At 51.5% G+C, this 19,360-nt stretch overlaps 8 protein-coding genes across 8 annotated transcripts; 3 read left to right on the top strand and 5 right to left on the bottom strand.

The window, feature by feature from the left end:
• Positions 1–444: 444 nt before the first annotated feature.
• Positions 445–2,853, top strand: Z519_12434 (uncharacterized protein; the record flags this gene model as incomplete). The annotated part of the gene is made up of 1 exon (XM_016770140.1): positions 445–2,853. The coding sequence occupies one exon, from the start codon at positions 445–447 to the stop codon at positions 2,851–2,853; it is 2,409 nt and encodes an 802-aa protein (XP_016613638.1).
• Positions 2,854–3,229: 376 nt separating this feature from the next.
• On the bottom strand, positions 3,230–4,915 carry Z519_12433 (uncharacterized protein; the record flags this gene model as incomplete). Its single annotated transcript, XM_016770139.1, has 2 exons — positions 3,230–4,771; positions 4,817–4,915. 2 exons carry the CDS (start codon positions 4,913–4,915, stop codon positions 3,230–3,232), a joined length of 1,641 nt encoding a protein of 546 aa, XP_016613637.1.
• A 990-nt stretch (positions 4,916–5,905) lies between these two features.
• On the bottom strand, positions 5,906–7,609 carry Z519_12432 (uncharacterized protein; the record flags this gene model as incomplete). Its single annotated transcript, XM_016770138.1, has 1 exon — positions 5,906–7,609. One exon carries the CDS (start codon positions 7,607–7,609, stop codon positions 5,906–5,908), a length of 1,704 nt encoding a protein of 567 aa, XP_016613636.1.
• Positions 7,610–9,665: 2,056 nt separating this feature from the next.
• Z519_12431 (uncharacterized protein) lies at positions 9,666–13,046 on the bottom strand (the record flags this gene model as incomplete). The annotated part of the gene is made up of 3 exons (XM_016770137.1): positions 9,666–10,330; positions 10,383–12,900; positions 12,957–13,046. 3 exons carry the CDS (start codon positions 13,044–13,046, stop codon positions 9,666–9,668), a joined length of 3,273 nt encoding a protein of 1,090 aa, XP_016613635.1.
• Positions 13,047–13,574: 528 nt separating this feature from the next.
• Positions 13,575–14,507, bottom strand: Z519_12430 (uncharacterized protein; the record flags this gene model as incomplete). The annotated part of the gene is made up of 1 exon (XM_016770136.1): positions 13,575–14,507. The coding sequence occupies one exon, from the start codon at positions 14,505–14,507 to the stop codon at positions 13,575–13,577; it is 933 nt and encodes a 310-aa protein (XP_016613634.1).
• Positions 14,508–15,184: 677 nt separating this feature from the next.
• Z519_12429 (uncharacterized protein) lies at positions 15,185–17,516 on the top strand (the record flags this gene model as incomplete). The annotated part of the gene is made up of 4 exons (XM_016770135.1): positions 15,185–15,242; positions 15,297–16,111; positions 16,209–16,219; positions 16,274–17,516. 4 exons carry the CDS (start codon positions 15,185–15,187, stop codon positions 17,514–17,516), a joined length of 2,127 nt encoding a protein of 708 aa, XP_016613633.1.
• A 317-nt stretch (positions 17,517–17,833) lies between these two features.
• Z519_12428 (ribosomal protein L16) lies at positions 17,834–18,697 on the top strand (the record flags this gene model as incomplete). The annotated part of the gene is made up of 2 exons (XM_016770134.1): positions 17,834–17,861; positions 17,919–18,697. The coding sequence occupies 2 exons, from the start codon at positions 17,834–17,836 to the stop codon at positions 18,695–18,697; spliced, it is 807 nt and encodes a 268-aa protein (XP_016613632.1).
• Positions 18,698–18,745: 48 nt separating this feature from the next.
• Z519_12427 (uncharacterized protein) lies at positions 18,746–19,298 on the bottom strand (the record flags this gene model as incomplete). Its single annotated transcript, XM_016770133.1, has 3 exons — positions 18,746–18,981; positions 19,035–19,093; positions 19,156–19,298. The coding sequence occupies 3 exons, from the start codon at positions 19,296–19,298 to the stop codon at positions 18,746–18,748; spliced, it is 438 nt and encodes a 145-aa protein (XP_016613631.1).
• Positions 19,299–19,360: the final 62 nt, after the last annotated feature.

The raw sequence follows: 19,360 nt of genomic DNA, 5'->3' as shown, positions 1-19,360 counted from the left end.
TAACCGTCCCTTTGCACAGTTGTGACATTAAGCAGCAGACCACCAATCACGTCAAAGGGTGATGCCCAACATTCTCTTGCTGCATATTCCGTGGTAAGTGCTGTTGAAATCTTCCGTGGCGCGCACTAAACTGTTCGATTCGCTGTCCCTCTACTTGTAGCTGGAAGTTTTGACGAGTTGGATTCTGACTGTTTGAGTTGGTAGGTGGCGGTGGTGGCAGGGACGCGGAACCGGGAGTGGCTTAACAATGCGCAATAATGCCACGACTGAGACGAAGGAGGTGATCCGAGCTTTTACAGGAAGGTTTGACGAGATCCTGACTAAGCAGTGTTGATTGGTGAACCTATGGTTTGTTTACTTCTCTTCCCAATCTGGCTTCTTGAACTTCTGACAACACCACATCTCATCCAGAACATCTACCCAGCTCCAAGAGAGAGAAACACAATGTCTGTCGCCGAGATCTTCTCGGATGCCCAGCGCTCTCTGATCAGTCACAGAACTCTGGCCAAACGACTACGCCGTCTTGAAAACTCTCCAAACTTTGAAGCCCACGTCAAACAATGCATCTTCCGACTCCTCGACGTCAGCAAATCCGAAGCAGCTGGAAACCGTGTCATCAAGTTCCTCACGATATACCTCGCCAGCGACGATGCCTCAAATCAAATCTCTTCCACCATCCTCTTGGCTGTCCTTCCATTTCTCTGCGCTAAAGACAAGACAGTCCGATACCGAGCAACCCAACTTACCTGCCAGATCCTCGGTGTCTTGCAAGCGATCGACGACGATCTGTACAAAGTTGTTAGACACGAACTGATCAAGAGAATGAGAGATAAGGTTCCCGCCATACGATTGGAGGCGGTAATGGCGTTGGGTCGCCTGGTGGAAAGTGAAATGGAGGAAGAAGAGCAGGAAGATTCTGACGAGGATTACGCCCCTGGCTTGCTTCATAAGCTCCTCGATGCCCTACAAAACGATACTAATGCAGACGTCAGAAGAGCGCTCCTGGTAAATCTTCCGGCTACACCCAAGACCTTACCTTACTTGCTCGAGCGAGCTAGAGATCGTGATGCTCCAACTAGGCGTGCTCTGTACGCAAAATTGCTTCCTAAGCTTGGCGATTTCCGACATCTGTCATTATCCATGCGGGAGAAGTTGTTGAGGTGGGGCTTGAGAGACCGCGATGAGAGAGTTCGCGGGGCCGCCGCCCGTCTTTTCAGAGAATGCTGGATCGAGAACTGCGCAAGGACTGAGACCGAGGAATCTGCTGAGGCGGAGGACGAGAAGGAAGCTCAGGTTGGCTTCTATGATCCAAGCATTCCCGCGTTATTGGAACTCCTGGAAAGAATCGACACGTTGAACACCGGGAACGAGGATGGTGTCGCTCGTGAGGCGATGAGAGAATTTTGGGCTGGTCGACCTGACTACCTCGATGCGGTCAGGTTTGACGATGGTTTCTGGGACAATTTGACTCCAGAGTCTGCGTTTATGGCACGTACCTTCAATGACTACTGCCACTCAGACCCAAACTATCGCGAAATGATCGACGAGAAAATGCCAGAGGTTACACGGTTGGGATTTCATCTCCAGAAGCATATCAACGAGTTAGTCGCCAGGGTCCAACACGCCAGTGAATCGGACTCGGACGAAAAGATCGCACTGCAAGCGGAACAAGAGTTCATTGTGGAGCAGCTCTTGTATATTGCTCAGTCGTTGGACTATACGGATGAGATTGGAAGGAGGAAAATGTTTTCTTTACTCCGACATACTTTGTCCATGGCTGAATTGCCAGATGAATGCACTCGACTCACCGTGGAAGCCCTACGACTCGTATGCAACTCGGATGCAGCTGGCGAGAGAGAGTTTACCTCAATCGTTCTCGAAGCCATCGCCGAAGTTCACGACAACATCGTCTCTTCCGACCTCGATGACGAAGCTGAGGCGGACGAGGAAGACAGCTTCGTCTCAGCCCGCAGTGAAGTCAGCGGTGACTCCACGCCTCGAAACGATCAAGCCAAGAGCAAGCGCGATAAGAACCTCACCGAAGAAGAGCAAGAAGCTAAAGCGATCAAGGAAATTGTCATCAACATGAAATGCCTTCATATCGCTCAATGCATGCTGCAAAATGTCGCAGGGAACCTGCAATCGAACATCGACCTACGTACGATGTTTGACAATCTGGTTATCCCGGCTGTTCGATCCCATGAAGCTCTGATACGCGAACGCGGGGTGCAATGTTTGGGACTGTGCTGTTTGCTTGAGCCCAAGCTTGCCGACGAGAACATGCGGCTCTTCACTCTTTTGTTGAAAAGAGGCCATGAGACCCTTCAAATTATGGCCCTGCAGATCCTTTGCGATATTCTTCTCGCACGAGGGCCGCCTTCCCCTACGCATTTAGAATCCAGCGAGCACCCGGTATCTCCTACCGCTACGACCGAGGCAGGGGACGATGTTACCCCTACCACCACAAACAACCAGAGCAACACCCTCGCTGCCTTTCTCTCCCCATTTGTCAAAGCCCTCTCCAAAACCTTCCCAGATGAGGTCCGCGCCACATCCACAGCCAGCTTATGCAAACTCATGCTGTGCGGGTTCTACGCGGGCAATGAAGACTTGTTTGATCAGATCGTTGAGAGGGCAATCCACGGAGTGGCAAAGGGGTGGGAGCTTCTGGAGAAGGTGAGGAATGCGGTTCTTGTGGATAGAGATCAGAGCAGAGGGAAAGCAGTAGACAAGAGTAGCGACAAAGTCAAGGAGAGGGAGAGGAGCAGCAACAGCGTAAGTAGTGCCAGAACGAGCAATGAGGGCATGGGAAGCGGAGGCGAGAAAGTCGTTGGTGAGAGCACGGAAGTGTGAAGGGCTTCTAGACGTCATCATGGTCTAAAGAATTGATGTTTACACCCTGAGCGTTGAAGAACGGGGATATGTATGGTGTTACACGTCCTATGTTGACCAATATTGTCTTGGAATTGAAAAGATGCTCCAGCGGCTTTGATCTTTATTTAACTTTGTTCCGGACGAGACCTTCGCCCGGCGAGCAGCCGCCAATGATTCCCATCCTGCATAATACAGTACACGCAAAGGGCGATGGAGCCACTCTGCCAGTCTTCCTGCCTGCCCGCACAATGCCACCAAAAGGCAAAGGGGGCGGGTTGAAACCCTGATGATCATCCGTATCCATCTGTGCTTCAGTTTGGTTTTGGTTGGGTTGGATCTCGCCAGTCGCGAGTGCTCATAAGATACCCTGCTTCTGTAGATCCAGATAGATGCGCTCGGGCATGACGTTACCCTCGCCGTCCTCCATCTGCACGACCTGGTCCTCCTTGACTTCCTTCTCGCGCTTCTCCTTCTTGATCTTGTCCCACAGTTTCAGCGCGTCCTCGATCCCCGTGATCTCGCGGAACAGGCTTAGGCCACCGGCTCCCACGGCAGCGCCGGACAAGGCGGAGCCGGTGATGCCCAGACACTTGAGGCCGTAGATGTGGCGCGCCTCGGAGAAGTGTTTGTCGAACGCCCGCCGGCCCATGTAGACGAAGTTGCCGCAGATTTCGCAGTTGAACTCCACGCCCAGGCCGTGCAGTTTATAAAGCCAGTAAGGGATCGGTTTCCCGTCCCACGCCAGGGGCAGTTTCAGCGGGTTGTAGACTTTTTCATCGCCTTCTGAGTCAGACCCTGAATCTTCACCACCTGTTCTATTCTTCCCTGCTGCTCTGCGGTCGGATGCGGCGACGGCGGCATCGTCTTCGGCGAAGAGAGCATCTAATTCGGCCTGCCGCTCCCGTTCCGTCATGCCTTGTTTGCGCTCAACGTTCACACGCGTGTTGCTCCGTTCATTGGAGAGGATGTCGGCGAGGGCGCGGACGCGGTGTTCGTGCGAGGCAATGGCACGTTCTTTGAGCGCTGTGCCCGATAACGAGGGAGCCATTGTAAGGGGTTTCGAGGATACTCCCGTGGTGCCATTCGTGGCGCCATCGGCGTTAGCGGCCATCCGGGATTTTTTTGCTTCGGCGTTCTTGATGTGCTTCTTGCCTGTCAAGTGGGACTTGTAGACATTCTGGTTGGTGAACTCCTTTTCGCAGTCCGGACACCATACTCCTGCGCCGGTACCTTCGGTTTGCGGTTCCGATGCCGCTGAAGCATTTGTTGACATCTGCTCTTTCTGCTCTTTTGTCCAGCCTGGTACTGTTCCCGCTTCCCACGCCGTGTCGAACTCCCGCTGAAACCTCAGGAACAGTTTCACCAGATCTTCTAAAGGTCTCGTCCTTCGGACAAAGCTCTCCAGATAGCTGTCCAGGTTGGCCACATATTGCAAATATTGGTCGCTAATCTTATTCTGCCGTTTGATGGGTAGTCGAGGAGGTTCAAATGCGTCAAAGTTGTCCAGATACTGGAGATACGTCAGGCGCTTTATTCCGGGAATGTTGAGGTAGTCTTCGTGCAGTTGCGTCAAGTCCAAAAATCGTCCGTTCGACTCTTCCCCGCTGAACATGTTATCCACCTCTGAGGGTATATATTCTCCTTCTTCTGGCCGCCTGCGTTTGTAGGCGCGCTCGAGGTTTTCGACAGGCTCATTTGGATACCGCCGGTGGAAATCTTTGACTTCTTCGAGTTGTTTGTAGAATTCTTCGAATGGTTCGCCGGTCGACAGGGACTGGACTTCTTTCAGCCGGAGACCCTCTGCGTCTTTGTATATGTCCAGCAGACGTTTGGATTGCTCTTGAATGCGAGTGAGAAAGCCGTCAATCTGGTGATCGCGGGTTAATCTGTCCTTGATCTGTCAAATGTGTTAGTGGTTGCGCTCGGTTCATGGCTCAGTAACTTGACTTGCATTTTTCGGGTCTTCTGCAACGCGGTCGGTGATTGCCTGCTCCAGCCGCTCTAGATCCTCGTGGAGGAATCTCTGGTCTTCTAAAATCATCTTATCCTGCGATAGGGTTGGCGTGGGGTGCTATGATAATCACGAAACCTGCAAGGTAGAAAAGCGCAATATTTTGGATTTGCATGCACTGGTATATACGGTGGAGTCTTGCGGCAGAGAGTGGCGAATCAGTTTCTCAGCCTTGTCTCTCAGCCTCGCCTCAGTCATTAGATTGGGTTTAATGGGGCAAGGCTGGGTAAAGGGCCTTTCTTCCCTTTTGCATATGACATACATCTTGCTACCGTTGTCCTGTTTATATAGACCCTCGATAGGAGTTCATAGCTTGCGCACTGCGTCTTTTTCAACTTTGGAAAGGCGGACCTCTGTTACGACCTCTCCGTCCGTCTTTCACCATCGTCAGCCCGTCCGATCGCTTGTAAGCGGTTCATACCCCAGTCATTTCTAGTTCCATGCTCGAGATGTTACATTCGAAGAATGATGTCGACTCAATTACCGCCCAGTAAAAAAGCAGGAGATCCCACCTTCCAAGGCGAGGAGTGCTCAGCGAAACGTGTCCAAATACCACACCAGGATCCCATGCACCCAGGGAATACGCCCATTGACAAACTATATCCGATATCCATAGCACAAAACAATTATGCCCTGCGCCCTCGGCAATGGACGATGGGAGCCATTGCTCAGACCATTTAATGCCGTTCGGGTGCCGTTATGGTTCAAGTCCCTCTCGAATTTTAACGACTCTGTCCTTGGACATTTCTATACCAGCCCCATTCCAGGCTTAACTTTTGCCAGTATTTCACCATACAGTGTATCAAATTCCACCACTCCTCAATCCCGGGTCTGAACGTCGTTATATCATCGAGCACTGTCAAAAACAAAAAATCGCATTCTTCTGCAGTGTCCCAAATCCCAATATTCAAAAGGAAGTCGACAAAATGGAAATGTCCAAGGCACCCAATGCAGCAATTGAAATAGGTGGCCGTGTACCCCAAACACATTGAAAAGACAAAGCAAGAAAATGGCACTTCCTCATGGGACATATCTTGGTAGTTGTTGATCCGCATCCGTGTCTGTCACTGTAATGTTTGCGGCTGCAGGTTCCATGGTGCCCGGTAGGATCGAACCTGTTGTCGGTAATGGGGCATCTGTTGTGCCGTCCTCGCCACCTTCAATTATGGATGCGTTTTGACGACGGCCGTGATACGTAGCTTGGACTGCCTCCAGGCGTGCTCGGGCTCGGTCTTCAGCAGCCTCTTCCGCCTTGGATTTGCTTCTTTTGTCATCGCCGATGTTCGGAGCACTGACGCCAATTCCGATGCTCGAGGGGCTCGGAGGTCCAAATCTTGCTTTCTCCTTCTCCCCCCCACCCCTGCTTTCATGGCTCCGGCGAGGCCAAAATCCGGAACTGGACCCAGATCCTGTGCTCTCCGTTGACATTGCCTGCATTAGATCTCCGCCTAAGAACAGATTGCTGTCTAGTGAACTCTCCACGCGTGCCGTAGCCGGGGGTAAGATGACGGTACATTCAGGTCCGTTCTTCACAGAAGAAAACTTCTCGGTCTTCTCGGCGCACTCGATCTCCAACTCCCACAAGAGATGATAGGACCGGGACACATTATAGGTCGTGAAACTTGGGCACATGGGCGTCTCGAGACGAGAACCAAGTTTCGCGTTACCTAGACGAAGGTCACACAATTGTCCCAGGTCAAGTGTCGCTTCTGAGGCCGTTGTCATGCCGTACGACGTAGTCAGTGGTTGGTTTAAAGTCTTCGGCGGCAATATGGGAATCTCGTAGGTCTTGCTGTCGGCAAAAGTACCTGCGGCGCGGCACCGAACGTGAGTCTTCAATTCAATTTTGGCGGAGCGAAGGGTCACGGTGGGTAGAGACGTTGAGGTGTCAATGGTCGTGTTCCCAGGAGACAGGTCTGGTGTCACGGTAATCAGGAACGGGATCGGATTGGGATGGAAGAGTTGGATGATGCTAGGTGCTTGGACGGCCAAACTGAACGAGAACTTAGGGATGGAGTCGCGTTGAAAGATGGAGCGGGCGCGATCCCTGAACCCAAGGCTGGTACCGGCATGTTCGGGCAGCAACTTCAGCGTCGAGATGGTGAAGAGGCGTTGATCAGTGGTGAGACTGTAGTTCTCAATGGGTTCGGGGGTGGACAGCGGGTGGAAGATGATCGGGTAGCTGGATACTTTGCTCTGGGGTCCACGGATATGGTGTAGACCTTCTGGCTCGGTCAGAGTGGCGTCGAGGACGTATTCAATGAAACATTCAGCTTGACGGCCAAACATGTGTCTTCTGTGGTAGCACGAGGCTGGAAGCGTGAGATCGAGGTTGTTCTCATCTGTCGTCGTGCGATAATGCTCCTTGGGCTTCCATTTTTCACCGCTTAAAATGCTTTCTGCATCCGCCTGGTCGGGGACGATGAATTCAAAGGGCCAGCTGAAGGATCCGGGCTTGTGTGTGTATTGGCCCTCGTAGAGAAGCTGCTCCTGTTTGAAGAATTGTGTCCGGCCCCGGTGGTAGGTGACGGTCTGGCCGTGTTGCTGAATGATGCGCGACTTGGCCCGGCCCCAAAAGGACACCACCAGCGTGCCAATGGCGCTGTCGGCGGCAGTGTTGAGGACGACACGGCCGCTGATCACGTCGCCAGGAGAATAGTGACGGCGTGGGTTGTTGAATTCGAATGAGAGCCCAGGCGAGTTTTCGGCCTTGGTGAGGCCCATCTTTACCTTTTGTCAAGGTCCAATCTCCTCGACGACGGTTTGGTGCTGTTGTTGATGTTGGTGCTGATGATGCTGATGATTATGATGATATGTTGTTGTTGTTGTTGCTGTTGCTGTTGAGGGTATTACCAGTGCTTCCTTCATCGAGACGTCTATGACAAGGTGAGATATATAATCAATTGATTCGTGAACAAGGCACGATCCGAATACGCTACACTGCCCCCCCCCAAAAGTCCAAGTTCGGGCTCTTGGCTTGATGGAGAATTCGCCCACTGGTTGCACATGGTAAGGCGCATTGATCGACAGGGCTGAGTAACGGGCGAATGAGCCATCGGAGCTCCCCAATGTTTGCCTATGTCGCCAATTCCAAGGCCCCCAGGGTCCAGGCACAGCATTTTTCACTCTGCAGTTGGTTGTATGTCCTCGCAGCCTTGCAAGTTTGGGATCAAATGCCAGTTTCACCCAGACAATGTCTCGTGCTCCAAGGCGTTGGGGCCAGTCGAGTAAATAATTGTGGCCTGTGATTTTCAGCCTCAATAACCAATTTGAAGCGCGGGGCCAATGACCCTCACAAGAACCGATTGACCAATATCCAATGTGATCAAAGCATGCAGCTATAGACAAACATGTATAGAATATCTCTTCTTTCAGATCTTGGCCTCCCAGCTCCCTCTGAAAACATGACCTTTCGTCGAATCCAAGCCCACAAACAGCCCCGTTCCCTCTGATAATACATGTTGGCAGGGTCGCACGATAGCCACCAGAGACGCCAGCTGTCTCATCAACTGCGCCACCTACCTCAACCCCGTCGTTCTCGCCGTTCTGCAATGGCATGACGATGGAATAGGAGGTTTCAGGAATGGCCTTCAGATCACAGGATAAAGTGTATATAAACAGGCAGAGTCTCTCTGATTAGGCAGAGGGACAAGACACAATCAAGCAGATAGATCCACTCCCATTCTGTGTACAACAATACACGCCCGTCTGCATCCTCGATTGTTGCCTGAACGACGAGCTTAGGACCTTGGACCCTCCCAAACCATGCAGGTACGTGGACCACGCCGCCGGTGAAAACAGATTTTCGATACTTGACGTTCGGCTCTGCCGTGACAGTGGTGAGCCGTAGCGGCTTTTGTTGAGCTGGAGTTATCGATCCATTAGTGACTGCTCTGGCAAATGTCTCCTCGTATCTGTCCTTGTTTGTACTTATCAAGATTCCCATGACTTCGTCCTGGATAGACACGACGAAACCGCCATGTGCAATATTGGCATTCCCACTGACTCCACCAGCAAAGGCGAATAGTGTCCTGACTTCAGTGGCTGACAGGCGCCATGTGGCTGAACCAGGAGCGCTGGGGAGTCTGTGTTTACTCGACTCGTTGTCTGGTGCTCTAATCTGTGTGACACACGCAGATATGGTGGCATCTGTCGCCAGAGTCCTAGCAAAAAACTCGTCTTCCTTGTCGGGTTTGGGCTCCCGAGACCTCGTTGAAACCACAATCCAATTCGGGTCCGTGAGCAGGGCGGCACACCAGGGTATCTTGTCAAAATAAGACGTGTCTGTGGAGGTACATGCCTTGTCTCCCAATACGATATATCGAAACCCCGAAAGCAAGATGATAGGATATGTATGACACTCCCACAGCTTTTAGGGAAGTGCCTCTTCGGTAGTAAAAGGCGCGAAACCTCAAACCCCCTCGTTGCCAGTCTTTGCTCCTGTGTCCTTGATCGGTTTGGCTTGTTTGAACAGTTTGCACAATCGAAGTACTGGGCTCGTCGATACATTGCTATTGGCAAAGGCCGGAAGCTTGGACAGCCATGGGAATTACACCTTCACGAACATCGGCGCCGGCATACTTTGTATTTGGTACAATCCTCTAATACGTATCGTACTTTTGTTCTGCAAACCGTTTCCGGGTCGCTCATTAGTTGCTGGATAAACAATGTCATCCTATATCGTACATCATGTACTCTTCGATGCCTTATTGCCCTTCACGCTATCGTACGGCGGCTTGATAGACCGAGGGGGAAATCGCTGCGATCAGTCAACTAGATCTCACGCTCTTCCTTTCCCTTTCCTGCCACCCCGGGCTCCGCCACCACCTCTTCGCTTCTTCATCGGTTCCTCTTCGCTCTCGGCATCAACCTCACCGGCCTCGTCGGCCTTCTTTCTCTTCCCTTTGCCCTTCGACCTCGCACCGCCAGCAGCAGAAGTGCCAGCAGTCTTTTTCTTTGGTGCCTTGATATATTTGTCTTTCTTCAGGTCCGAGTCGTCCTCTTCCTCATCGCCGGCCTCCGCTTCGTCCAATAGTTCTTCGGCTTCGGATTCATCCACCGCCTCTTCTAAGTCCGGCTTTTCCCTCTTGGCTCCGCCTTTCGCCATACCCAGGACATGGCTCGCCTTGACAAATGGCATAGGATGGTTCTGGCTGTTGTATAACCTGGTGAATGATGCCTTGGTCGCAGTGTCGATCTTGATATTCTCCATGTCGTACTCTCCAACTCCCAATTCCAATACCGAATCGAAATCTTCTTTGGTCAGATAGTAAGAATCCATAAAGTCGATGACATCTTGCACTGCGTCCTTGCCCTTATTCTTGAGCGCGCCGACAGTTTCGCTCCATAGCGCCGGGAGATACTGCTGGCGAATCTCATGACGGTCGGCTGAGGTACGAAGCCGCATATGTCCCTGGATCTCCTTAACGAAGCGAGAGAGTTTCACTGCACTAGACGTTAGCACACGTATCCACAGGACACGAAATTTTCAACCTACTCTGCTTGCTATTCTGCCCAAACCAAGAAGGGAATGTAGCTTGTCCCCCAAGCATTCCATAGACGTAGCTAGCTGGTCGGACAAAGCTGAAAATGGCGTGTACTGGCATCAAACTCCATTGCTGCTGGGAGCCGTGAATCATCCGATCCACAAGGTCACCGTCGGAAATGCTGGCAGCTGCATTGTCTGCGAGCTCCAATAATTTCATCTCTCTTTCTTTGCCGCTATAAGAAGTCGCAAGGGCAGGATTTGTTTTGAGGTAGTTCTCCTGGAGCATTAGGTAGCTCATCTCATGATCATTGAAGTACAATTCCGTCTTGTCGTTCAAGGTCGCAGTAGAACTGACAGCAAACATCTGTGGTCGAAGGATCTTGTTCACAATATCCCATGGCTTCAGAATCACATGTTTCTCCCACGCCTTGGACATGGCCTTGGTGTCGCTGAAATCGAGATCCTTGTTGTCAAGTTTAATGGTCGAAATCATATTGATTATTTGGCGAATGTCACCGTTGCATCCCTCGATTAAGGCATTGATAATTGGCATCGGTAGTTTCATGCCTTCGCGAAACAGAATCGTGGCAATACGACCTCGAATCATATCCGTGGTTGGTCTTCGGAATTGGAACTCTGCTGTCACATTGTTGAGTGGTCTCATCTTTGGCTGATTCCGCTCGTTGCAAATCAAGATCATGGGGACGTTGGTCTTTTTGACGATAGAGGCCAAAGCACCCACGCCACCACGATCTCCAGCCGACATGCCATCGACCTCGTCCATGATCAGGAGGAGCTTTCGTTTAGACGACTCGACTTTCTTGCCATCACCCGCGAAATAACCGAGGATAGACGTAGTATCCAGAACACCAGTCAAGCCGGTTTCAAGTAGCTTTTTGTTCCGAGTCTCGCTTGCATTGCTTTCAACAACATCGTAGCCCTCAAGCTTGGCAACAAGGTGGGCAGCTGTAGTTTTGCCAACACCAGGGGGACCATGGAGCAAAGCCGCGCGAAAGACGCCTTTCCCATCAGCACCTGCCTTCTTGAAGTCTGATTTAGCGGCTTTCGGCCAGTTGCGAAGCCATCTCTGCAACCCTTCGACCTGACCTTTGTTTCCGCAGACAGCGCTCATTGTATCTGGTGCATACTTATCTACCCAAAGTCTGTCGTCTACTTTGGGTCCGTGTGATTTGGCAGAGGGAAGGGGAGCACCACTTCGAGCAGCGGCCGCCTTTGCAATTTTGGCAGCTTCTTTTTGTTTCTCTTGCTCTCGCTTTTCCTCATCTTCTGCTTGTTTGCGGATTTTCTCCTCCTCCTTCGCTTGCTTCTCTGCATAAGCTTCGGCCGCCTTTCCGTCACCACCGTTTGCAGGGAGTTGTCGGATGAGTGCAAACAGGCCCTCTTCATTGATAGTTTTGATGCCTAGCTGTCGGATGGTTTCGAGCTTTTTCGGTCCCGCGTCAGCACCAATAACAACATAGCTAGTCCGCTTAGACGGAGCGCCAGTTACTTTGCCGCCATACTGTTTTACGAGGTTTTGTCCCTCTTCGCGGCCTAGAGTGTTTAACACTCCCGTAAAGACGAAAGTCAATCCAGCAAGACAGTTTTCCGCGCCTACTGGAATATCGGCAGTGCCAGCGGCTGGTGGAGCCACGCTGGCATTGCCTCCACCGTATTGAAATTTCCTCTTTTCATCTCTCGGTGGTGGTGTTGGAGCTCTCACTGTGGGAATGCTGTCAAGGATGTTTTGGATCTCCTTGCTTTCCTCTCTCTCTTCCTTTTTGGCCGTTGTGCGGGGTTTCCCGGCAGCTGCTGACGTTGCTGTCCTCCGTTTCTTTTTCGGAGTATCGTCGTCTTCGTCTTCGTCCAGATCGTCTTCATCCTCGTCCTCAAGAGCTGTGGATTTTCTTTTGCGATTGGAAGCCGTTTTAGCTGTTGTTTTCTTCCTTCTCCCATCACTAGGTCCATCATACGCAGGAATCTGCACCGTTTCTATGTCGTCATCGTCGTCCGATTGGGGTTTCTTGGAGTTATCATTGACAGACTTGCCGACCTTCTTTTGCGGTCTCAGATCATCTTCGTCTGTCCCATCCTCGTAGTCGTCGTCCACTTTCCTGCTCTTCATATCACTGAAGATATCATCATTGCCCTCATGGTCATCCTTTAACACCATATTGGAGTTTTCGTCCTCGTCGTCCTCGGCATAATTCTTTCTGCTAGTCTTTCTGGACGATCTTCTGCCGGTCGATGGTGTTCCGCCATTGATCTCTTTGGTGGGGGTCTTTCCTGCACCGTTCGTGGTTGCGGTCTTGCTTCGCATCGGGGTAGACCTTGCAGGCTTTGCTTTTGTGGCAGCAAAGTAGGCTGAGCTGGTTGTCTCCTCTTGCACTGGTTCAGTGGCTGATTTCTTTGCCTTGGGAGTTGAAGGTCTCTGGGAGGTGGTGTCAACTACTACATCATCATCATCGTCGTCGTCGGAAACGATTTTGCGCCGGCCGCGTTGCTTGATAGTCGCTTTGGCTCCATCCTATCGAATGATCAGTCGGCTGGATTTTATGCTTCAGAGAATGAGAATGGGCGTACACCATCCTTGTTACTCTTGGAGGTACCAGTTTTCGTCAACGACTTCGGCCCTCCTCCACTTCCGAAGAAACTCCTGATGTCTGATGGCATGTTGTGTGTTCAAGTCAAGGTCTAGGACGTAGAATGACTGCAATAAACCGAGGACAACCATGAATGGAGACAGATTGCTAAAGAAACGGAGAGTGCGATGACCTGGTGTGGCTCGGGCAGGAGCAAGTGAAATGCCGCAGATATCCCGCCTTTCAATATGTAATTCGAGCCGGACGCGACGCGTAAACCCACTATACTCTTACCGATTTGTACGAATCGTGTACGCAGAAGTGATGCGGTGAGGCCACCCGGCCACTTGTGGTACGGCGGAGCAAACACAATTCAATGCCACGGCATCGCATAGCCCCAAGAGCTCTGCAATGATGACAATGTCCGATACTGACGGATTTCCGAGAGGAAGTTATTTTCATATCTAGCTAGTATATACAGCCGAGAGCACGTTTTCGCTTGTCCTTCAGGAATGGTCAATCTATATCATACCTATTTTGTCCTAACATGTGCAGGACCACCTATTCTATTTCCGCTGAGCTAACCATATCATCCCATCATGTCCTTGGTTATATGTAATTACGGCTTCTCAGTATCTTGCGATGTCGCATACCATAGGGCATGTTCCGTCTTCGGCTGAGCCTCTTCTGAGAGTCTACTGTAGTCTCCCGCTTTCTTCGATCCATTAGGAACAAAGAACCGCTTGTCGATTCGGGTAAACGTCAAGATGCCGAGCAGGATGATCTCAAGCGTAAAGTTGAAGACATAGAAGCAGGCTTTCGAATCGTACCAGGGTGGATTAGTGACTGGTCGTGGGGTCTCCCAGGTTATGCCGGCTTTGAAGCCCGCTATCAACATGCACAGACACGCTGAAGAGGTGACAATGATTAGCTTGCTCTTCATGCTGCCTTTGCCGAAGTTCTCCGCATCTCCCGACCTCGGCAACAAGAGCACCAAGGCTGTATGGGCCGCTGGAAGGCAGGTGAAGATGAGGAGATAGGTGATCGCAGCCAGCTGGATATCTCGACAAACCGACTTAGTGTGCGGATCGAGTGTGTAGGATGACACGACCACAGACGCTATGACCATGGCAAGCGCCACCCCGATACCGATGTACAAGAACTTGTACGCGGCTCGCAAGATTGGATTCCATCCTATCTGGGGGAGGGAGGCTCGCAGAATGCGTTGAGCAAGGATCAAGTTGATGATGTAGACTATCAGGATGCCGGCGTTCACAAAAATTTGGGCGGCGATTGCCAATTGAACATCATGCGGTGCCGTAGCCCACCCGATCCGGAGACACAGCGTAACTATCCTCGCCATACAGAAGCCAAACAAGAGCGCTGATGGGATGAACTTGTGGTTTTTTCGGCGGTTGAGCTGAAAGATGGTCATGTTTGTCGCCGCGAAGCAGACGTATAAAATTATGAAGACCGAGTCGACTGGAATATCGGTGGTGACTGTCGGTACGCCCCCTATCCCGGCCACTTTCGAAGGATATGGACCTCCCATTGTGCTGGTGGGTTGCGATAATGACAATTCGATTTGTTGAAGTTGTAGTGTGCCCTTCTTGCCCTTGTATGTTGACCATGTTGAGATCCTCCCAGTGGGTGTCCCACTCTATATACCTGTAGCCGTCGCATAGCCATGACGCAGACAGATCTCCAAACGCCAGATCGAATAGAAAAAAAAGAGGGATTTCGCTTCTCGCACCTCGCAATAGAGCTAATTCCAGACGCTGGAAAGAGTACGCCCTACTCGTCCTGGTAACGATTCCTTTCTTTGAAAGGTGAATGATTTGGAAGCAGGCGCCGAAGACCAATAGGAGTGGATACCGACCAAGGCGCTCGACGGACCTCGCGATAGAAACGGATCCGCGGAAAAAAATTCGAGCGAGCCTTTACTGAGAACGTCCCCGACTCAACATGTGACTTCTCGGTTTCGTCTCCTTCCGGCACCCGAGTGGGAAATAGCAACCCGTTTTGACAGTAGCAAAACTCAACTCCGTTGCTTGTCTTTTGCTGCCCTTTCACGCCTTTTCTCCTCGGAACCAAAGGATTCCAACTGCAATCATTCTTGTCAGACACAGCATCCGTGTCCTCCGAGCCGGCTCTCTTTTGTCCGTTACATTCCAGCAACGTTCCAGTTCGAACACTTTACTAGAATAGTTGCTGATTAACGAGGCGACCATGTCACAACCTGAGGTGCCAAAATTGACCCGAAAGGGAACAAAGAGCTGTAGCGAGTGTATGTGCCGCCATCGTGCTGACGCACTCCGGACGCGGTTCTGATGAGATGTAGGTAGGCGGCGGAAGATTCGTTGTATTCGAAAGTCCGAAGACGCGGAGTCTTGTCGAAGCTGCGAAGATCGAGGCTTGAAATGTGTTGCCCAAGTATACACTTCTAGGCCTGTTCACGAACAGAGATTACCCTCGCGCCATCGGATTGCTCTGCTGGAGTCTGAGGTTGCCAGTCTGCGCAAGGCTGTGCATGAAATCCAATCAAACCTGGGTTTCAAGGTGGCAGACCCCACAGGGCCCGCTTCTATTCAACCTCCTAGCAGCCCTGGAGACGATGGTTCTGACGATGAGTCCAATGTTTCCGACGTCTTCGCGACGGAGCAACCATCACATCTCCGTTCGTTATTCCAGAATGACTGGTTGAGCGGTGACTTTGGTCGGCAAGATCAGGAACTGCAGGAACGCAAAGCCAAGGCATCAGCGCATCTCCTGAATACGGCTAGGCAGGAACTACAACAGCTAATCCCACGAAGGGAAAATGTCCTGGACATGGGTAGGACGGCCTCAAAATGGATTGATCTGGTTCAAGCCCTGCTTCCCCACCCATTTGCTGTGAGATCTCAGCAAGAACTACTAGAAAGCTATGAAAACATGTGCGCACCCGATGCGGATGCCATGAACTTGGCTGCATGGCTGCTTGATCTTGCTGTCACGGCCCAGCAAAACACACAAGATCAGGGCAGTCCTTCGACATCGCTCAAAAGGTTTCGCCGAATCTCGGATTTCTCCCGAGCAATATCTGACACCGTGGAGAGTACGCTGATATCTCACGACCGGCTGATGGGAACAATACAGGGACTGGGAATGGCCATGCATGTGAGTCCCCTTTCTCTTCAAGTGACCGTGTCCTCCTGGGTAAAAGCTATTTCCATCGCACCCGTCTTGATCAGCTCGTGCTAACAGAGCCGTATAGTTCCTTCGACTGTAAGGCTCCTTCTCAATGTTTCCGTGTCTGGGGAGAGCTGACAAACGCGGCAGCCAGATAAGCCAAGGGAATTTCCAGAAAGCATGGATCCGCATGCGACATTTTGTAGCAATGGCAGAGCTGCTGGGGCTGCCAAAAGCGTCTCAAGTCACCCAGCATAACGGTATCGCTGGAGCGCCAGATCAGCTACAGGTCCAGAAAATCCAACTCTGGGAATTCATGTGCTCTGCGGAGAGATTATTGTGCATGATTATCAATCGTCCACCTGCTACTCGGCGGTTCGAACAAACAAATACTCGAGCGCTAACATTCAACGGTGTCGTTCAAGCCTCGGTATACCTTAACAAGTTGACGGATATCACGGGCAGATTCCATACCCTCGATGACCTTGGCACTGTCCACGGATCTGGCGCTCAAGCGTATGCGTACGCTCTGGAGCTTGACCGAGAGCTTCGGGTCCTTGCTTCTCAGACCCCCAAGTCTTGGTGGGATCAGGACTTTGTGCATGTCAAACCGGAAAATCTTTGCCAACTTTTGCACTATTATTTCCTGATGAGGGTTCATTTGCCCTTTACCATGCGCCAGGACCCAGCTGAGGGAAACATGTACAGCCGCATGACTTGTATGGAGGCCTGTGAAGCGGTTGCGCAACGCTATCAGCCTCTGCGCCGAATGCTTCCATCTGGCATTTTTCTTTCTCCTATCATGGATCTGCAGGCCTTTACGGCAACCATCGTTCTCCTCCTCACATCCCACAGCGGACCCTCCAGCAATCGTCTTGACTCAGAGGCGAACAAGGTCAGAGTGCAGGGCATAGCAGCGCAAGTGCTCCAGGTCATGGAGGAGAAGTCTCGTGATACAACCAATTCCAGCTTTGCGCGGCTCGGCGCTCTCACCATTCGTTCTCTCAATGCTCTACTTCAGCAAAATAGCGATACCGCAGATTCGCGTCAACTGAATTTAAAGGTTCCTCTGCTTGGAAATGTCAACGTTCGCCGCAATGTCGACCCTTCACAATGCCCAGCCACAACGAACCAGGCGCCTTTCCAAATCCAATCAGATACAGGCCTATGGAGATCGCACGAGCAGATCGTCCACCAACAGCCTAGTAGCATATCTGCAAGTACGGGGCCTCACCTGGTTTTAGCGCAGACACCGGCAGAGTGGAATTGGAATCCTCTCTCATGGTCGTTCGACACCCATGACAATTTCTTGCAGGATGCTTTCATGGCGGATACGTTTGACCAGGCTGGCATGTGGCAGACCGATTACGATAACTTCCAATTAAATACCTAGGTAGCTGGAAGAGCTTATTTTGCAAGGAGTGGTGACTCCATGACAGCGATGAGTGGAAATATATGTAGCACCTTGGACATGCTATGCTTAAAGCGGCCAGGTCTTGGCAGATTGCTGATTCAGCTCGGAAGCTTTTTCGTTCTGAATGGAGTGAATTGGACATTACATAGTGTGCACCGTGACCAGTAACACGACGAACAACCGCCGACCTTGTCATCAGACTGGTTACATCCTCTTGGATCACAGCTTCTTCCCCCATGGGCCCTGCTACGTGCTGTATAAAGCGCATTTATCCGCGGCTTGAAGAAACCGGAAAGATGGCTGCGCAGCCAGCCGGCCCGTCCTGTATGAAGCTTCGTCTGCATGTTTTGAGGATTGCTGCAAATACTGACACCTTTCCAGTGGCTTGCTTGAGATACCCACATATAAAACCCCTGATCTCGAACTACCCGAGAAAGTCGATCATGAGGCACACTGGGATACAGTGCCCTATACTTGCCCATCCCGCGATCCGAGATCCATCAAGATGCAACCGCTCGTTCTCCACCACAACAGTCCGTCAGGACTGGTTGACACCAAAAAGGCCGGAAGTGAGGAAGTCTCACGTAGGACGTCCACGAATGCCCACTGGCGGTTCAATGCGTGGCACGACCGTTGTCTGGGGCGACTACGGGCTGCGGATGAAAGATCACGATCGACGAGTCTCGGCGAAACAACTCAAGAATGCCGAAGAAACTATCAACAGGAGACTGCGGGGCGAACGTTTTAGGTTGTACAAGAGAGTAAGCGCAAATATTGGTGTCTATACGAAAGGCAGTGACGTGCGAATGGGAAAAGGAAAGGGTAAATTCGACTACTGGGCAGCGCGTATACCAGTCAGCAGGGTCGTGTTTGAGATTAAGGGCAAACTCCACGAGCAGGTGGTAAGAGACGCATTTAGGTTGGCTGGAAACAAACTGCCGGGCCTTTGGGAGTTCGTAAAGAAGGGAGACCCGCCGATGGTTGGCATCACAAAACTGGGCAATGGAGTGACATTGGAGAAGCTCAAGGAGGCCAGGAGAGAAGTGGAACCCAAGAACAACAACAGGACACAACCGACCACACCTGCGATGGCAGGACTTCCTCAGACGATGGGAACTGAACTAGGTCCACCGCCAACAACTTTTCACGTTTCGCCGTGAGGCAGGCGACATCAACGTGCCCTTGTTCAAGATCGAAGTATTCCCACCTCACGCTCCGATCCCGGTTCCTCCCTCATATCTTTGTTGCGGCCGGGTGTCCTTCTGTCCCTCGGCCTGATCTGATGTCCCTCCATAGCCACCTTGTTGACCAGCATTACCGCCCTGTGACGCCGTCTTGCCACCCATACCTGACTCCGAGATATTCTGGCCGCATATTATGTTGTCGGCCGTCTGTTGTCCACGATCTTCAGAAAGGGAGGGGATTTCCGAGGTATTGGAGCCAGCTAGAGCGAAGGTCAGGTGCAGAGGGGAGAGGGACACGGTTTCAATGGCGTACCGCCCAATTGACCTCTTTGCTTCGAGGTGGCAACAGTCTCAGTCTGAATGGACTCATATCTACGGAGGGTCATCAACATCCGGTCACCGACTTGCATTGAGGGTACGCATAAAGCACATACTGAGGGGTCTCGCCTCCTGGCGCTGTATCAATAGTTTTGTCTTGGGCCTTGTTGCCTTCCATTTTGAATGACTTGAACGACTCGTACCAGTCGCAAGTCAAAACTTGGTCAATGGCTTGAGTGACGGTATGGAACAGGTCCATTTAAAGATTCAACAGCAGTGGTGGGCCACGTACCAGCAGCCCATCCATTTGCTTGTTGACCG

This window comes from Cladophialophora bantiana, assembly GCF_000835475.1.
Source record: "Cladophialophora bantiana CBS 173.52 unplaced genomic scaffold supercont1.29, whole genome shotgun sequence".
NCBI lineage: Eukaryota > Fungi > Ascomycota > Eurotiomycetes > Chaetothyriales > Herpotrichiellaceae > Cladophialophora > Cladophialophora bantiana.
Note: the sequence above shows the minus strand (reverse complement) of the source record. Positions and strands in the feature narration are given on the sequence as shown.